The sequence below is a fragment of the Adiantum capillus-veneris genome, chromosome 15 (genome assembly GCF_014529385.1).
Source record: "Adiantum capillus-veneris isolate H3 chromosome 15, ASM1452938v2, whole genome shotgun sequence".
In the NCBI taxonomy this organism is placed as follows: domain Eukaryota; kingdom Viridiplantae; phylum Streptophyta; class Polypodiopsida; order Polypodiales; family Pteridaceae; genus Adiantum; species Adiantum capillus-veneris.
Window position 1 is genome coordinate 74,259,143 of NC_140945.1, and position 20,083 is coordinate 74,279,225.

A 20,083-nucleotide genomic window follows, 5' to 3' on the forward strand; every position below is an offset into this window, starting at 1 on the left:
AATAAACCTAGAATGAAAAGGCCATCACTTGTACGGTAGATAAAGATATTGAAGTTGGCAGTGAGTCAACCACATGCAATGAGATAATTGTGTATGCGAGTGTACCATTCACGTGCATATTGTTTAACGCTATATATGGACTTATTTAGCTTGCAAAGTGCGGTGGTTGAGTAATGTAAACAAGCTCATAGAGTAAACCGTGCAAAAATGAGGTTTTAATATCAAGGTGATGCAGAGATAAATTATACTTTGCGGCTATAACAACTATAAGTCTAAATGCACTCATGCCAAGAACAGGGGAGTACTATGTGACTATGTTGTGATGCTCCGGGGGTGGAACGAGATCCCAAGTATGAGCTTCTTCATATGCTTGAAGATCAGCTTGAATTGCTACATACTGGGGATGAGAGGGCATCGACAATCGATATCGACAAAATGTCTTCTACCGGAGCAGGTGGAGCAGTGGAATGAAGTTCCTCTTGAAGAACAATGGAGAAGCTTGTGGCAGTGTAGACATCCGCCAAATGTGCATGTTGTGGGGGATGTCGCCGAGGTTGATGTAAGAGGTTATGGGAGCTGGATGTGATGATGCGGAGCAGGATGGCTCATGGTAGGGGCGGCCAGCAATGAGGCGGCAATGTGGGGCATAGTACTCTTGCGGGCAGTTTGGTAAGTCCCAACCATGGTGGGCGAGGCAGAGGTTTGCAATGCTGGTGGTCGAGGGTGGGAACTGACGCCAAGAAAATTTAAGTTGAAGGTATACTGTTTTCGAGCTGGGAAAATTACAGAGGATGACACAGCAGGGCCGGGGGACTTTGTGAGGGTGCAAGGGGATGGGGGAGGGTGAGTGGGTCCGAAAGGGAGGCTATGAAGGATAGCACACTGTTGAGGGCTTCGTGTTGGGGTGGTGCACTGTTGAGGGCTTCGTGTTGGGGTGGTGACAGGGCCTGGCGAGGCTGCAAGTGGTGCCGCAAGTTGAGAAGGCGGCGCAAGCTAAAAAAAGGGGCTGGGGGTGGGGACAGGAGGATGAGAGCATGGGTGTGCGCAATGGTGTGACGTGCGAGGCACAGGAGGATCAGCTTGTCTGCGTGGAGAAATAGCGCCAGTAACTGGCTGAGCAGCTCGTAGGTAAGGTGGTGAGGCATGCACAGGGGAAGCATAGCGCATGGGAGAGAGAGAGGGTAATGTAGGGGAAGGTAGCTCCAGATGGCGGCATGCAGAGGTGTTACCAAATGAGGAGGGTGATGGATAAATAAAGGGAGGGTCATGCGAAGGTACTTGAGGAGGTGGGGCATGAGGGAAATAATGGGCAGGATAGCGCAGTCAAGAGGATGAAGAGGCATCAGATGGATTTCAGGGAGTACTAGAGGAAGGAAGAGTACCATTGATGATGAAATCTTCATAAAAAATGACGGTGCGGGCATGAAGAATTTTGTGGAGCTCGGACTAATGGAGGCGATATGCCTTGATACCAAGTCGATCACTGTAGCCGACGAAGATGGTGCGGGTGGCTCGTGGTGATAGTTTGGAGATGGGATTTGTATGGAGAGGATAGGCTATGCTACCAAAAATTCAAAGATGACCGTGGTTCAGTGGGTGGCCATACCATGGAGCGTATGGAGTCATGCTGGGGTTTCGAGAGAGGGAATCTGATTCTAAATGTAGCATGGAGTGGCTATAGCTTCTTCCCATTAATTGTCTGCTATACTGGCTTGGATGAGCATGGCGCGAGCAATGCCAAAAATAGTGTGGTTCTCATGAGCTAATGGGAGGTGTATTCCCCGCCATTGTCAGTGCAGAGGACCTTGATTTTCAGATCATGGTGGTTTTCAACCAGTGCTTTGAAGTGGCTAAAATGCATGATAGTTGAAGCTTTATCAGGCATGTAATAGACAATTGTGAACTTAGAGTAGTCATCAATAAAGGTGAGCATATATATGTTGCCAGTGAGTGATTTGACAGGCCAGGGGCCACATACATCACAGTGAATGAGATCGAGCAGTGTGGAAGCGTGTGAGGAAGAGGTGGGAAAAGGTGCGTGATGTGATTTGGCAAAAATGCAGCCTTCACAGAGGGTAATGGGAGTGGGGTTCTTAGGCAAACCGAGAGTTGGCGGTGGGTGAACTGATATAAAACATGTTGAGAAATGTGTCCTAGTCTATAGTGCCATTTTATGGTGTTGTCATGTGGGGAAGATGGTCAGAAGATGCATGAGCATGTGCAGGAGATGAATCACCTAGAGGGTAGAGTCGCCCAACCTGGGGTATCTGAAGATTGACATATTGACCATTCAAATCTCGGGCGAGTATGTTGCAACCATTTTTGGTGAATTTGATGGTAATATCTGAAGAGGTTAGATCGCTAATAGAAATAAGATTTTTTAAAGGCCAGGTACATAATAAACTTTAGATATCATAGTGCGTAAGCCATTGGGTAGATTGATGGTGGCATCACCATAGGCTGTAGCGAGTTGGAGGCTATTATCCCCGAGACAGACTTCTAGAGGAGTATGAAGATAGGTTAAATTGGAAAGCCAATGAAATTGATAGGTCATATGGTGGGTGGTACCAGTGTCAAGTAGCCAGAGATCAAGGGATGAATCATGGATAGTAGTGTCATATAATTGCATAGGGTAAGAAGGGTTATTATCAAATGTAGAGATATCGGCATAATGAGCTTGGCCATGAGAAGAAGGTAAGGGCAGAAGGGGTCTAGCCCCCCCTTGAGGGTATGACGACATATAAAAATGAGAATATGCAACAGGAGGGAAAAAATTACCTTGATTACGGGGTTGCCAACAATCCTAGCAATATGACCAAAGCAATGGCAATTGGTGCATTACTTGGGGCTTGGATGATGCTTCTTTCTATGGTTGTGGTGCTGATGAGGAGGTCCAGAGTGGTTTCCACGGTGAGGTTTGTGAGGTCTACCCATAGTGACTAATGCCGTGGACTTGTGCGAGCCATTGGTGTGACCGCGAAGGGTTTCTCCTTGTTGAATCTTTGCTACTAGATTTTGTAGCTGTAGATTTTCCATCGTGGCTTGTGTGGTGATGAAGATCCTCCATGATGCGGGAAGGCAGGCCAACAAGAGCATAGACTGCAGCTCTTCAGGGATTGCTAGCCCTGATATAAGTACTTCGTCTAAAAGTAGCTTCCAAGTTTCTAAAAACTTGGATGAGGACCGACCTTCATGCATAGTGGTGTTTACCAGTTTCTTGATCAAGGAAAATTGGTATACGAGGTCGATATGCTCGTAGTTCCTCTTATAGAACTTCCAAATGGAATTGGCGGTGGTGAGTTTCTTCACCATTTGGACTTGCTGATCTTTGCAGGTGCAGAATAAGCTCCATCTTGGGCCTATTGTTCTTACTTTTCCAAGCATTGTAGACATCACAGATGCCAATATGATCCTTGTCTTTGGGTTTATCGGGTTGAGCTTCGATGCCCGACGACATAATATCTCAAAGTTGAAACTATGTAAGATAAAGCTCCATCCAAATCTTCCATACTTGGTAATTCGTGCCGTTGATTTTGTCGATGACGTAGCGAGGCTTGTATGTGGCAGAAGACATGGAGGATGACTCAACCATCGTGCACGGCTCTAGATTTCTTGACGTGAACGAGTGAAACTTCAAGTGCTGAGAAGATAACAGGGAGGGGCTCTATGTGCTAGCAATGACTAAGATGTAAGGGGCTAAATCATGTTCCTGGGCTCTGATACCATGTGAAGCAATAGGAACCAATACTAACACTAATATGATAACCTAAGCTAATCAAGCTTGAGATGAAACACACTGTACTGTACTCTAAGACAGAAAATAAAAAGCTGAATGTATTGATAATGAAAGGACTTGCACACGCTTAACATATTAACATCTCCTTATTTTACATTGTAGGCAAGAGGTGCCATTTAGGTAAGTGTTAGATTGGTGTATGTTAACATCTCCTTATTTTACATTGTAGGCAAGAGGTGCCATTTAGGTAAGTGTTAGATTGGTGGGTAGATGAGCTAAGTTAGGGGGTGTTGATTTGGGGCTAGTGGGTGAGATAATTTAGGAGCGTTCACTATTGTACCAAAAAGGTATTTCACAATCTCTCAACGTCTCAAAGCATTTGGAATGCCAATTTGTGGTCAAGACTGCCAGTCGTCGTTGCTTTAACAAATTCCACAACACAACTTCCCACTTCTTTGGTTTTTCAGCTTGCCAACCCTTTCATTGACTAGCCATGGTAGTAGCCATCATACATCGCCCCTCACCACATCGTAAGTGCTTCGCCCACGCATGTGGTGCCCAAAAGTCATTGTTCCCCACTTTGTGCCAGTTAAAAATGGAATTGAATAGCAAGCATGGACTTTGACACCACTATCATACATGATTATATAGTTGTCTTTGTGCTTATGGTTCCTCACCGACATGCACACCACAACCGCACCGACATCATCCTCTAATGCCGAAAATTGTTATCTCTAGTTTTAGCACATGCAAACTCTTTAAACTCGCACTTGTACCACCAAGCTCCCATGATAAGAGGTAAGACTCTTTACATTGTGCTATGTCACAATAAGCAATCGTGTTAAATTTATATAAAACTTCATAGTGCCCCTTCGTGAAACTGCTCTTAACCACCTATTTGTTGCAAAACTAGTAATGAACTAGTAAAACGGCACCGCCTTCGGTGGCGGTATGGCCTCTATTACCCTCAAGCTCTTTGCTCTTGGGAAAATTCATAAAAACAAATGAAGCAAATTACTCTCTCTCTCTCTCTCTCTCTCTCTCCCTCTCTCTCTCTCTCTCTCTCTCTCTCTCTAGTGTTGAAGTCTACACCGCCAAAGGAGTTGAAACTAGTATGGATGCCCGCTTCTGGTGGCCCCTCCTCTCTCTCTCTCTCTCTCTCTCTCTCTCTCTCTCTCTCTCTCTCTCTCTCTCTCTCTCTCTCTCTCTCTCTCTCTCTCTCTCACACACACACACACACACACACACACACACACACACACGCACGCGCTTGCACGCAGTCATCGGGGCCATAGGGCACACCAAATTTTGTAGGTTTTTCCTCCTTCAAATTTAAAATTTAGAGGTAAATCTCAAAATTTGTAGGTGGGATTACACTAAACCTTGGTCTACATGCTGGGTGGCATTTTCATTTGTCTACATCCTGGGTGGATTCTCTCTTTCTGTGTATGTGTGTGTGTGTGTGTGTGTGTGTGTCATAAAATCTAATATCTAACCAACCCAAATGATTTTCTCATATTAAATTGATCACTTAATGTCGGACAATAACAGGAACAAGTGTTAAGATATAGATATGTGCTTATAGATCTATCTCAACACGAGGCCAATAGTAAAGGGGCCCAAATGGGAGATGGTCTATCAAGAGCAAGGCTAACCAATGGAGCATAAGACCTTAGGGTTAGCTTCATTAAGGACCTCCAATAATGTGTGTAAAAGTCCTTTGACCTTAGGTAAGCTAGGGCTGAGCTTGAGGTGGGAACCCGCGAGGTGTTTGTCCTGCTTGAGGTGCTTGTCGTGCTTGAGGTGTTTGTCCTACTTGAGGTGCTTGATTAAGGTGCTTGAGGTGCTTGACTTACTCCATGCTTGAGGTGCTTGACTTGCCGCTTGATTAAGGTGCTTGAGGTGCCTTGACATGCTTGCCTGAGATGCTTGTGGGAATACCCCCTAGTCCAAGTGCTTTGTCATGCTTGATGACTAAGGTGCTTGAGCTCCTAAAGTCAAAAGCATCCCTACAAGAGGGGGGGCGAGCCCTTTTCCTAGGGATTAGAGAGAGAACACACACTCACACTCACAAGGGAAGCCCCAACTTGAAGAGGCAGCAAGGACACATGTCAGGTCCCTACCCATGTTACCTTCATGTGTTGCTTGAAGCCTATTGGCTAGGCTTCAAAGGGGTCCAATGATAAATTACTTGAATTATCTAATTGTTTTTGCATTTATTAAGTCCTCTCTCTCTCAAAGGGGAAAGGGGGACACTTGTCCCAAGGCTATCCCTGTTGCTTGTAATGGCTTCTACTTGTGATTGGCTAGGCCTGGAGGGGTCCAATGAGCTTCAAGCATGAGCTACAAGGGGGGGTCGACCCAAGCAAGCTAGGGGGGTGCTTAGGGGGTATACTCACCCACACACACTCACAAACACTCTCATTGTGTACTATGCAAAGTGCAAGAGCTCCCTCTCCTTCTCCAAGCAAGTAGAGGTTCAGAGCCTACACCAACACTCTTGGCTATGGAGTGCAAATCCAACCAAGAGCCATGCTTCAATGCTTAAGCTTGCTATCTCCTTCTACTTCTTTACTATGCTATTATGTATGCTAGCAACAAGAGTATGATAAGTGAGGAACTAATTCTTTCTCCTACGAAATGTTTCTTCTTCCTCTTCCCTACCCTCATTCCCTGCTAGCTCTCTCCACCTTCGAAGGTGTTTGAGGTCTTGGGACTGAGGCTTGGAATAGTTAAAGCTTTCTTCAAGTTTATGTTATGTTTGTGATGCATGAAGCCTTCCATCTTCATGGCATCACCTAGGTCACAAGGAACACAAAGACTGTATTGTAACAAGTCTCTCTTTATGGGAGAAATCATAATACAAATGCCTATTGGAGGGGGGACTAGCTCCACATAAATCCGGTCCTCAACTGTTGTCATGTTCTCTAACTCTCTCTCTTGCAAAAGTATTGTCTATGCCAAGTTAACTAATTGCTATGATTATGTTGCTATCTTCAATTATGTCAACCCGCTTTGCTCACAAAATCATTGCTTGAAAGTACTCTCATTAAATTCCGCTACTCTCAAATTGAATAGGCAAATTCCATTACATTGGTATCAGAGCATTTGGTTTCTCTTTTCTTGCTTAAGAAGAGAGGTCCTTAAGTAGCCTATAAATGGTTGATGTTGTTAATTATAATAGGGTAAGGGGAATTGGGATCTTTTATCGGTTTTGTTGAGCCCACTATGTGGGGGATGGTGCACACCTCGGGAGCTTTGGACTTAATAATGGAGTCTTTTTAGACTTGCCTACCGCTTTACCATTATTGAGCCATAAGAAGTCCGAAAGGAGCTAGCCCTTGGCAACTCTGCTATGTTAGACCTACTCCTCTACTCTCTATAATTAACCACTCTGAGCCGTGGGTTTAGATACTTAAGAGCCGATTTTCAAAGGCTAAGAGGAGTGGCAACTAAGGTTTTGTATTGGCATACACTAAGTATAAACATAAATTTTGTTAACATGGCTGACAATAATCAAGAGAGTAGAATGAACATTGATAGCTTTGATTTTGCACATGAAGGTGCTAATGATGATGCTCCCATGTCTGTGAATTATCTCGTCACTAGGTTGCAACAAGCTATGGGCAACCCTGTTTTGCAAGCCGAAGTTACTCAACAACTTCGTGCTTATGGAATTTCCCTTCCTCTCCCAGAGGAGAGAGAGCTTAGGAGGCCTCTTGAAGATACCCCCAAAAGAAGACTCTCTCCCATTCGAGAGGAGTAATCCAAAGAGAAAGAAAGCAATGACAGTCTAAGTTCTTCTGAAGATGTGGCTCCACGAAGACGGCAGTCTAGACGATCGCCTACTCCTCCCAAGAGGAAAAGAGCAACCTATAGTCCTTCTCCTCATCACTCTGAAAGGCAAGAGAGGAAAAAAAGGAAGAAAAGGGCTAGGAAGAGGTCACACTCTTCTCCTTCTTCTTCACCTTCCTCCTCTTCCGATGAAAGTTGTGGCTATTCTCCTAGATAATACAAGAGGGGAGGACATCGCAAATCATTTCCTGCATGGCGAAGGTCACAAAAGCTAAAGAAGTTCAAGGAGGGAGGAAAGAGTATCTCTTTTCTCACCTATGATGGCACCTTTGGTGCTACCGACAAAGTGTTGGCCTTCATCCAGCAATTTGATGCGGCCTTTGGGGACGAGGGCTTCACAGAGTCCTCCAAGCTACGCCATGTAGCTATGCACTTCCAAAAATCAGCTCGTCAATGGTGGGCTAGCCTTCGTGGCAATGGAGAAGCCCCAAAGACATGGAAAACTCTACGAGTTTCCATCATGAATCAATTTCTTCCAAGTGATACTAAAGATAAAATTCTTACCGAATGGCGCGGCTTGAAGCTTCTCTCTCATGAGTCTATCAACAAGTATGTAGACAAGTTTTGGGATTTACATCTCAAAGCTACTGTCTTTCAAAAGATAGACTTTGCCGAGCAAAGACAACAATTCTGTGCGGGATTACCTGAAGAGATGGCCGAATACATCAACTCTCAACGGCCTGGAACTATTACCGGAGTAATCCATCACACCATGGTTGCTTCACGTATCAATTTCCATCAAGGGGCTAGACGTAATGTCAAGCCCATGGAAAACAAAGATAAAAATGATGCAAAGGGGAAATCCAATGCTCAAAATAATTCCCAAGGTACTTCCAACAACAACAATAACAACAACAACAATCGGTCCAAGGAGAAGGGAGTTTACAAAGGTAAAAACAAACTCTCTCCTGAAGAGATTGAAGCTTTTTGCAAGGACCATAAATGTTTCAAGTGTGGGGAGCAAGGACATGGCTATCGTTCTTGCCCCAAGAAGAATACTCGCAATGAGACTCCTAGGGCTTCCACCATCGAAGCTCCAAAAGAGGATGCTCATTGCAAAGGATCATCACTCTCCTATGCTTGGGGAAAGGTAAGAGAGCATGATGCCTTCATCTTGTTTGACCCTGGCTCTACTCTCAACTTCATATCAATAGAGTTGGCCACCAAGTTGGGCATTCAAGCTTTTGAGATGGGAGATATACTAACAGCTGATGCAGCTTTCAAGGGACAACAAGCCTCTGTTACTCCCTTGATTGGGAAGTTGAGGCTTCATGTCCAAAGCTATGTCGACAAAGAAGACTTCTTCATCTCTCCTCTCCAACATCAGGATGATAATGGTTTGATCGCATGGCTACCAACATGAAGTTCCCTGAAAGGAGAATTTACTTCACCTACAGGGGAAAGAACATGTATATAGATGCTAGTGAGCGTGGTCGCACTATTCCACTTGTAAATTCTCTTTCTTTTGATAAATCAATGAAGAGCTCAGTTTCTGCGTACATGATTTATGTCAAAGAGTCTCTAAAAGCTAATAATGTTTCATCAAATGAAAATGATAGGAATCAAGAAGAGTTAGACTTGTCTACTTTTCTAAAAGGATTCCAAGATGTGTTCATCGATGATATCCCTATGGACCTACCTCCAAAACGAGGGGATGATGACCATCGTATTGAGCTCCTTCCAGGAAGCTCACCGCCTAACAAACCTCCTTATCGAGTCTCACAAGCTCAACAAGAGGAGATTATGAGGCAAGTACAGGAATTGGTAGACAAAGGGATGGTGAGGCCTAGTTCTTCTCCCTTTTGTTCTCCAGTCCTTTTAGTGCAAAAGAAAGATGGTACATACCGTATGTGTGTGGACTATCGAGCACTAAACCATATCACTATCAAAAACAGATTTCCCGTGCCTCGGGTAGAAGATATGTTTGATAAGCTACAAGGCTCTACCTACTTCAGTAGGATTGACCTTAAGAGTGGCTATCATCAAATAAGGATAGTGGATGAAGATATCCTAAAGACTGCGTTTCGCACAACATTTGGTCTTTATGAATATCTAGTCATGCCTTTTGGCTTGACTAATGCACCAGCTACTTTCAATCGTCTCATGGAGAAAATTTTTATACCATATCGTAAATTCACTGGAGTGTTCTTTGATGATATCATCATCTACTCCAAGTCTTTGGAGGAACATAAGCAACATCTCCAAGTGATTTTTCAAGCCTTGAGGGAGAACAAACTTTTTCTCAACCAAAAGAAAAGTGAATTCTTCCTTCAAGAGATTCAATATCTAGGTCATATTATCTCTCACGATGGTATTCGTATGGATCCATCAAAGTTAGAGGTAATAAAATCATGGCCTAACCCAAGGAATCTACATGAGCTAAGAAGCTTTATTGGTATGTGTGCATACTATAGACGCTTCATAGCAAAATTCTCTCAAGTAGCAGGACCACTACACGACTTAACAAAAAAGAACGTTAAGTTTGTATGGAATGTTAAGGAGCAAAATGCTTTTGAAAAACTCAAAGAGAAGCTTACTTCCCAACCAGTCTTCGTGCTTCCGGATCTCTCAAAGCCATTTGAGGTCCAATGTGATGCGTGTGGTGATTGCCTTGGAGCGGTTTTGCTTCAAGAAGGGCATGACATAGCAAATCAGATCCGAAGGCTCAATAGTGATGAACGAGTCTTGGGCATTTATGAGAAAGAGCTTTTAGTTGTTCTACATGCCCTAGACACATGGAAGCACTACCTATTGGGGACTCCATTTATCCTACGAACCGACCACCAAAGTCTCAAGTATTTCATGACGCAAACCAAGCTTTCCGACAAACAAATGAGGTGGGCAAATTTTCTTTTGCAATTTAATTTCCATATTGCTCACATAGCTGGTAAGCACAATCAAGTTGCCGATGCACTTTCACGACGACCAGAAGTTAATGCGGTGTCTATAGCTACTCACAATGATCTATCCTCTATGATAGATGAGTATGCTACTGACCCTGACTTTAGAGACATAATGTCAGCCCTTGCTTTGGGGAAGAAAGAGGAACCATTCACCTTGCAGGATGGTTATCTTCTCCACGGCAATAGGCTATGTGTTACCCATTCCCTTCGTGAGAAGGTTATGTATGAATCCCATGCTCCTCCATATGCAGGGCATAGAGGTATTCACCCTACTCTCCGAGGAGTAGAGACATATTTCTATTGGCCTACCCTGAAAGTGGACATACAAGAGTATGTTTCAAAATGTGTAGTATGCCAAAAGACCAAGTATGATAGAGGGAAGCAACCTGGATTACTCCAGCCATTGCCTATTCCAAATTCACCATGGGAGAGTATATCCATGGATTTCATCTTTGGATTACCCAAGTCTATCCATGGGAATACAGGAATATGGACAATAGTCGACAGGTTTAGCAAGCAAGCACATTTTATTCCTGTCAAAAAGACTATTAAGGCACATCAAATGGCAACTCTCTTCATATCTCAGATTTTCAAGCACCATGGATTACCCACATCCATCGTGTTAGATAGAGATCCTAGAATGACCAGTAATTTCTGGAAAGGTCTCTTTGAAAATCTAAGAACAAGATTGAATTTCTCTTCGGCCTATCACCCACAAACGGATGGCCAAAGTGAGATAGCCAATCTTACGATACTCAATTTACTCAAGACTTATGTTACCGAAGTAGATCAACACTCACAATGGGAAAAGTATTTACCTCTAGTAGAGTATGCCTACAATAATAATGTCCATACTTCTACCGGGAAAGCACCTTTCGAGATCATAGAGGGAAGACCTAAAAGTCCCTTGCTACTCAAAGTACATGGGAAGATCTTCGCCGCTGATGAATATAGCCGTGACCTACAAGAATCTTTTCAAAAGATTAGGGAGGCTATAGCCATCTCTCAACAAAGGCAAAAAGCTGCTGCTGATAAGCACAGAAGAGCCTTAATGTTCAACGAAAATGATTGGGTCTTACTCAAGTTTCCTAAGGCTCGATTAAGGCAAACGACGGGCAAAAATCCTACGGGCCATCAAAAGTATTATGCTAAACTAGCAAAAAGATACTATGGTCCTTTCCAAATCTTGAAGCATGTCAATGAGACGGCTTATCAACTCAAGTTTCCCAGCCATTGGCTTATACACAATGCCTTTCATGTCAGCCTACTTAAGCCCTACAAAGGTGAGCCACCAATTGAACCAATTATTGAAGACCCTCCCAAAATTGAAGACCAAGAAGAGGTGCTACAACCTGAAGCTGTCCTTCGTCATGAAGACAAGGTACTATGACATGGTAAGATAATCCGACGGTATCTTATTAAGTTCAAAAATTATCCTTTTGAAGATGCTAGATGGATGCAAGGAGTACAACTTAAGGATAGTATGAACCTTGTGAATGCTTACAATGTTACATTAGAGTAAGAAAATGTACAAATTTCTTTTAAATGACTCATGTTTTTTATATGACTAGTCCTCTTTTTAATTGTGCACAAATTTAACTAGTATGCATGCTTAGAATCATGTTTGTGATGACGATGTCTCTCAAACACCAAGTAGAATTTTTCACTCTACTTTGGGAGAATGAAATGGACTAAAGAGTAGACATGCTTGCGGCAGCTATGTCTCCCAAGCACCAAATGGATTAGTCATCCATCTTGGAAAGATGTCGTAGGGTAAAAAAGGGATCCTCTACCCGCTAAGTACGATTGACTAAACCTTTAACTCTTCTACCTCATAGTCGAGGACGACTATGATTTCAAGAGAGAGGTAATGTCAAAAAATCTAATATCTAACCAACCGAAATGATTTTCTCATATTAAATTGATCACTTAATGTGGGAGGATAATGGGAGCAAGTGTTAAGATATAGATATGTGCTTATAGATCTATCTCAACACGGGGCCAATGGTAAAGGGGCCCAAATGGGAGATGGTCTATCAAGAGCAAGGCTAACCAATGGAGCATAAGACCTTTGACCTTAGGTAAGCTAGGGCTGAGCTTGAGGTGGGAACCCGGCCCAAGCTCGAGGTGTTTGTCCTGCTTGAGGTGCTTGTCGTGCTTGAGGTGTTTGTCCTGCTTGAGGTGCTTGATTAAGGTGCTTGAGGTGCTTGAGGTGCTTGACTTACTCCATGCTTGAGGTGCTTGACTTGCCGCTTGATTAAGGTGCTTGAGGTGCCTTGACATGCTTGCCTGAGATGCTTGTGGGAATACCCCCTAGTCCAAGTGCTTTGTCATGCTTGATGACTAAGGTGCTTGAGCTCCTAAAGTCAAAAGCATCCCTACAAGAGGGGGGGCGAGCCCTTTTCCTAGGGATTAGAGAGAGAACACACACTCACACTCACAAGGGAAGCCCCAGCTTGAAGAGGCTTCAAGGAACACATGTCAGGTCCCTACCCATGTTACCTTCATGTGTTGCTTGAAGCCTATTGGCTAGGCTTCAAAGGGGTCCAATGATAAATTACTTGAATTATCTAATTGTTTTTGCATTTATCAAGTCCTCTCTCTCTCAAAGGGGAAAGGGGGACACTTGTCCCAAGGCTATCCCTGTTGCTTGTAATGGCTTCTGCTTGTGATTGGCTAGGCCTGGAGGGGTCCAATGAGCTTCAAGCATGAGCTACAAGGGGGGGTCAACCCAAGCAAGCTAGGGGGGTGCTTAGGGGGTATACTCACCCACACACACTCACAAACACTCTCATTGTGTACTATGCAAAGTGCAAGAGCTCCCTCTCCTTCTCCAAGCAAGTAGAGGTTCAGAGCCTACACCAACACTCTTGGCTATGGAGTGCAAATCCAACCAAGAGCCATGCTTCAATGCTTAAGCTTGCGATCTCCTTCTTCTTCATTACTATGCTATTATGTATGCTAGCAACAAGAGTATGATAAGTGAGGAACTAATTCTTTCTCCTACGAAATGTTTCTTTTTCCTCTTCCCTACCCTCATTCCCTGCTAGCTCTCTCCACCTTCGAAGGTGTTTGAGGTCTTGGGACTGAGGCTTGGGATAGTTAAAGCTTTCTTCAAGTTTATGTTATGTTTGTGATGCATGAAGCCTTCCATCTTCATGGCATCACCTAGGTCACAAGGAACACAAAGACTGTATTGTAACAAGTCTCTCTTTATGGGAGAAATCATAATACAAATGCCTATTGGAGGGGGGACCGGCTCCACATAAATCCGGTCCTCAACTGTTGTCATGTTCTCTAAACTCTCTCTTGCAAAAGTATTGTCTATGCCAAGTTAACTAATTGCTATGATTATGTTGCTATCTTCAATTATGTCAACCCGCTATGCTCACAAAATCATTTCTTGAAAGTACTCTCATTAAATTCCGCTACTCTCAAATTGAATAGGCAAATTCCATTACAGTGTGTGTGTGTGTGTGTGTGTGTGTGTGTGTGTGTATCTCGCTAAAGAGAGAGAGAGAGAGAGAGAGGAAAGAGAGAGAGCTCAGTACATGGACAACGGAAAAGAGTGCACACACACACACACAGAGCCCAATACATGGACAACGGAAAAGAGTGCACACGCACATATCTCGCTAAAGAGAGAGAGAGAGAGAGGAAGAGAGAGAGAGAGAGAGAGAGAGAGAGAGAGAGAGAGAGAGAGAGAGAGAGAGAGAGAGCGCTGTCTCTTTCTCCATCCCTCTATCTCTCTCTCTAGCTAGAGAGAGAGAGAGAGCCCACTATATGGACAACGGAAAAGAGTGCACACACAGACACACACAGGGATGGAGAGAGAGATAGAGCTCTCTCTCTCTCTCTCTCTCTCTCTCTCTCTCTCTCTCTCTCTCTCTCTCTCTCTCTCTCTCTCTCTCTCTCTCTCTCTTTCCTCTCTCTCTCTTTAGCGAGACACACACACACACAGTGGTACTGTATTTGCTGAAAATTTATAAGATGGAATATTTAATTTAAGAAGAATAAGCATTTGAGAAGACAACATTTGAATCTTTGCAAGTTCACATGAAAACCTTTATGCAACAACCTAAACAAAAGTATTCACAACATATTTTCAAACTAACTTTGCACTAACATATAGAGTAACTGATATTTCTCATGTCAAAAAATATAAGATGCGTAGAGACTTAAGCTTTCTACACTCAAATGGGTAGCCTACGACATGCCCTACTGCGGTATCGAACCACCCATGGTCCACGATGTAAAACACATCTACCAATCACTGGAGGAAGAGATCCTAACACAAAAACATGTAGGAACCAATCACCGAGACTACGATTCTGAGCAAACATAGCATTGATTGGACGGGTTCTGCCTAACTCTGCAATGGTGACACGTGCTCTGAATCCTCTCTGAATAGCAACTTGAATGTAGCACAGCAAGCTCGGATTATATGAAGCATGAAATATACCCACCATCAATAATTGTGGATAATATTGTAATCTATAGCCAAACAAAAAGATATTAATATAGATAGATATTTTGATACACAAAATCTATTACTTTACTATATCAACATCAACATTGTTACCTTGCTACATCCAAGTCCTCGAGTAGATGAATCACCTGCATGGCTGTGATTGGACCCCTCCATAATATATGGTGGATCTAATACATAATTATTGATTGTGAGATTTAAATTCTTTAAAGTGTCAAAATGTCACAAACACACATATACAATATTTTACCTCGGACGTGTCGAGGTCATCTTCCTAGTGTGTAAGTCACAAAGGCGTTAGGATCCATCTTCATTCATACATAAAGGATTAGAAATTCATCAAAAAGCACATGAATCATAAATCTAACAACACTAATAAATCTTAGTCCTTTGCTTCTCAGCGAATATACCTTGCTTGATGCTACACGATGTTTCATCTATAATTCATAAGAAGATACTAAGCTTATAAATGACAAAGAAATAGTTGCTCTATCGCTTCTTGCGAGAGTCACCCTGCTTTTTTATTGGATGGAACATATCCAACCACATTAAGCCCCATGGCAAGGGGGTGGCAGGGGGCAATGGATTGTTGTTACCAATGCACTTAACTTCATAAGGTCAATTGCAACACCTCTTTGTAGACAATGTTAGAAGTATATGTTCTTTGATCTCCATGTCTACTAATGCTTGTTAAGTGACTATCACCAACCACAACCTTGATGGCAGAACAGGATCTCACACGAGATATTGCCACATACAAATGACCATGGGTGAAAACAGGTGTTGGGAGATACAATCCAAGAACTCCCAATGTTTGGCCTTGTGCCTTGTTGATTGTCATCGCAAAAGCACAGCGTAGGGAAAATTGGCGGTGTTTCAAATCAAAAGGGAGAACTTCTCTAGATCCCATGAGAAAATCAATCCTTGGAATGAACAATGCATTTCTTGCATGTGACCCTGTAATGATTTCTGCTTCAATCACTTTGCAGTGGAATTGCTCACAAATCAAGGATGTCCCATTACAAAGACCACTTCTTGGATCCAAATTGCAAAGATACATAACTGGAGCATTCTGCTTCAATTGTAAAACATGCGGTGGAAAACCTCCCCCAAGATCTAAACTATTTACAAACTCACTTGTGAATAAAATGCTATCTCAATTTGATTCACACACTAAGTCTGCACTGACATAAGAAATTGCTGCAAGCCCAAATTGTTTATAGCATCCACCTCCTTGTTCCGTGGAGCCAAAATTTCTCTATCCTTGAAAAAGGTTGCATGTCAAGAGAGTGTTTCAAGGTCTCCATATATGCAAGCAATCAATGCTTGCAAACTATTTTGTGGTAGCATCATGCAGGCCGGAAAAGCCACATTATCAAGATGTCCCCATCACAAACATCGCCATTACCAATATCAGGTGTCCATTGCACAAACTCTCTTTCAATAACATTACTGAAACTATTGACCACTCTCATAATCTGTGTTAGATGCATGTTTTTTATACTTTGCCAAATGTACGAGTGGCACAAAGATGCATTAACAATGTCTACTCTTCCTTCTTTACGCACAACAGGTAATATCTGTCTGAAATCACCACCAAGGAGGAGAACCTTTCCACCAAACAACATGTTATTTTGCATGACATCTCTTAATGTGTTATCAAGAGCCTCAAAAGCGTGTCTATGAGCCATGGGGGATGCATCCCATATGATCAGTGAACTCATTCACAATAGCTAAGCAAGCTAGCTGTTTACTTTAATCTTATATGTGGACTCAGAAGTTATATCAATAGGGATCTTGAATCTAGAGTGTACAGTCCTTCCGTTGTCGAGAAGTTGTGCTGCAATGCCAGACGATGCACATGCCAAAGCAACTTTTGACTCTCCACGTATCCGAGAGAGCAATGCATTGTAGAGATAAGTGTTTCTCGTTACACCTGGCCCATCTAAGAAAACAACAGTCCCTCTGCTCATGCTAGCTGCTTGTTAAACCCGATTGTAAGCTTCCCTTTGTCCAACATTGAAAGATGATTCCAGTCAAGCAGACAATACTCTTTGTTCCTCTTTGTTATACATGAACTCTTCAGCAATCACTCCATGCTCACTCATAATTTGCAATGTGTGATCCACTTGGGGCATTTCAAAATAATCCAAGAGCCTCTTTCCATAGTATTGAAGCATTGTCTCTAAGTTTGACAGAGCTTGGTTTTGTGCCATGTGTTCACAGATATGCGCATCAATTGTGCAAACTCTCATATGATATACATGGTCCCCAGAAAGCTCCTTACAGAAGAAATTCCACAATGCACCAAGATGTATCGGATCACAAAAAACCAAAATGACTAAAAGCAGTAGGCGTAATTGTTGCCCTGTTTGTTGAAAAGAAGCTTCTTCCAAACAAAGAAACCATTCATCATCAACTTGCAATAATCCTCATGCATTACATGCTTCTTGAAATGTGTCATATACTTGTCCATTGAAGGTCCTAATATCTTCAAAAGACTTACATCCTTTGCACATGTTGAGTAACATACGCAAATAGTACAAATCTCCAGCATTGGGAACAATGTGGTATATTCTTCCAATCATGTCACCAATTTGTCTTTGAGTCTTGCTGGCTTCCAAACCCACTTTGTTAGGAAGTCTATGTACAACAAATCGTTGGCCTCTGGATATTTTTGATTTGCAACAAACCACTCAGTGAGTGTTTTCTTTTTGATGACCTCTCTCTCCACCACACTCTGTACAGTCGCTATGTCGTTGAAGCTGACTTGATTTTGATGAGGCAAGTGAACTTGGAGCCATTGTATGTCACGTTTCTCTTTATGCATGTCAAACCCAAATATCCACCAGATAGCCTCAGATGCTGATACATATCGAGCATTAAGATAGTTTCTAACTTCATATAGAATCCCTTCACTATCTTGTAGAACAATAGTGGCCCTATCATGTCCCTTATACACATACTTGTAGAGATATTTCACAGCGGATATAGTGGAGCAAACCTCCACATTGATATGTGCATTGTACCTTATTGACAAAAATGGATTGTATGGAACAATCCATTTATTACTCATTTGCACTTTATTACGAACAATGTAATTTCCATCATCCCTCCTCATGTACGTTGGGTATCCATCCCTAGACATAGTAGTTGATGCATTGAATCTTTGAGGATATTTAAACCTACACTTTCCCTCTTTCATACATGGAGCATTCTTATTCAAGTTTCCACATGGGCCATGCACATTACCCCGAGTGATATCATCATACAATTGTGGAAACATTACCTTATCAGGAAGCTCCACACACACAGTCTTATCATAATGCAATGTCTCTTCTGGCTTATGCTCAGATGCAAGTATCAATAGAATGTGAGCATGAGGAAGGCCTCTCTTTTGGAACTCAATCACAGAAATGTTTCCAATGACCTTACCAAAAATAGCTCTCTTAATCAGCAAGCCCATCAAATCCTTGAACTTATGGTAGAAAACATGGGCAATAAGATCAGGACAATTATTGGATGTCTGTCCAGGCAGTAATGCATCCTGTATCTCCTTCCATGCAGGATTTCATGTGAATGTAATGACGAGATTAGGTTTTTCTCTCTTGCGTACAATTTCCATGGCATCCTGATATAGCTGGTGCATATAGCGAGGACCACCAACATACGAAGAAGGCAATACAACCCTTCTTCCAACATTAGCACCCAATAACGGTTCTCTATCATCCCTTGCTCCAACCATATCTGTCAAGCCCTGATACACCTCACTGCAAAGATCATTTTGATGATTGTGAACCCACAAAAGCCTCAACTCCTCCATACAACTATATGCATCAACAATATATTGTTGCAGTAGCCTACCACCACGTAAAAGACATTGTGTCGTGTCATCTCTAATTTGCAATCTATACTTGTAGAAATATACTTTGTAGTTTCATTTACTGCTTAATTCCGCTCTGTTCACTTGTGGTATGTAAGGATTCCAACCTTCTTCACCATTTGGAAATAGCAACACATGTAATAGAGGCATGTATGACCTATGGAAATTTGAGATTCTTTTTATACTACCACCCAAAAGATTTCACGATGACCAATGTTGCACTCTTCACCCTGATCAGGCATGATTGCAACAGCTTCCACACTTGTTGGAGCAACATACTGCCAGCCATTTGTACGCTTCTCAGTAAGGACCATCCTAATCTCCGCAATATTGGAAGTTTGAACCATTGTAGAAAACCCCCTAAAATCTTGAACATACGGATGTACTCAATGCATCATCGATTGCAAGCTTTCCAGAACATCTGGTTTGAGTTTAGAAACATGACTCATCCTATTTTGCAACTCATTCTCAGTGTCAAAAAAATACGACTGAGCAAAGCGAGGGATTTGACCTAATCGTTCTTCTGGCATCAATGGACCAATGTTATGATAAATAAATCCGTGCACTTTGAAGGTATAGATTCCTTTTCTTTGGCAGAGATATTCATCTATATGAGCTCCCAAAGAAGCAAATGCCAACACACTATTGTATGCTCTGATATGTTTCAAGATTTTCTACTTCTAGTATTACCCCCGTGCATTAATTCTCTTAATTCTAATGGAGGTTCACTTAATGACGGCAAAGAAACATTGCGTGAGTTGCAACAACTCTTCCCCACAAATGTGCGAATGGTCTTTGCTTCTGTTCTCCAAGCTAAAGCACCACAAAAGGAACATGCAAAATCCAAGTTGCCTAGGTTGTGAAGAATACACTTTTCATGAGAAAGAGATAACATAGAGATATGCATCTAACCCCTTGAACTTGGTGGCCTGGTGGTATTAGCAGTATATCTTTCATTTTGGGATCAATAAACTCATTAGGGATAAGGAGCTTATCGTATCTCCAACGCACTCTCTTAAGAGTCTCACTGTTCTTGTCCATTATTGTCACACGGTAAGCATGAGCACCAACAATGGTAATATCATTAAAATACTCCAAAAGAAAATCTTCTGCTGCTTCTTGAAGACACAGCATGGAAACTGCCTTCCACCTCATTGTACTAGCACATGCTTCCTCACAGATTTGTCTTATTGCTCTTTGAAAAGGAAGTTTAGGGA

At 42.5% G+C, this 20,083-nt stretch overlaps 1 protein-coding gene across 1 annotated transcript; it reads right to left on the minus strand.

Moving 5' to 3' along the window:
- Window positions 1-17,567: 17,567 nt before the first annotated feature.
- Window positions 17,568-20,021, minus strand: LOC147440895 (uncharacterized). Its single transcript, XM_086483352.1, has 4 exons — window positions 19,779-20,021; window positions 19,089-19,144; window positions 18,600-18,843; window positions 17,568-18,539 (listed from the first exon to the last, which is right to left on the minus strand). The coding sequence occupies exons 1-4, from the start codon at window positions 20,019-20,021 to the stop codon at window positions 17,568-17,570; spliced, it is 1,515 nt and encodes a 504-aa protein (XP_086339478.1).
- Between the last annotated feature and the right edge of the window lie 62 nt (window positions 20,022-20,083).

What these genes read in the sequence shown, in the direction of transcription:
- LOC147440895 (XM_086483352.1), bottom strand. Translation starts at nt 20,021, where the DNA reads ATGAGGTGGAAGGCAGTTTCCATGCTGTGTCTTCAAGAAGCAGCAGAA. An exon ending in CAGGCCACCAAGTTCAAGGG is followed by an intron (nt 19,145 to 19,778) that starts GTTAGATGCATA and finishes AATGGCTGGCAG; the next exon opens with TATGTTGCTCCAACAAGTGT. An exon ending in ATCAGGATGCCATGGAAATT is followed by an intron (nt 18,540 to 18,599) that starts GTACGCAAGAGA and finishes CCTGCATGGAAG; the next exon opens with GAGATACAGGATGCATTACT.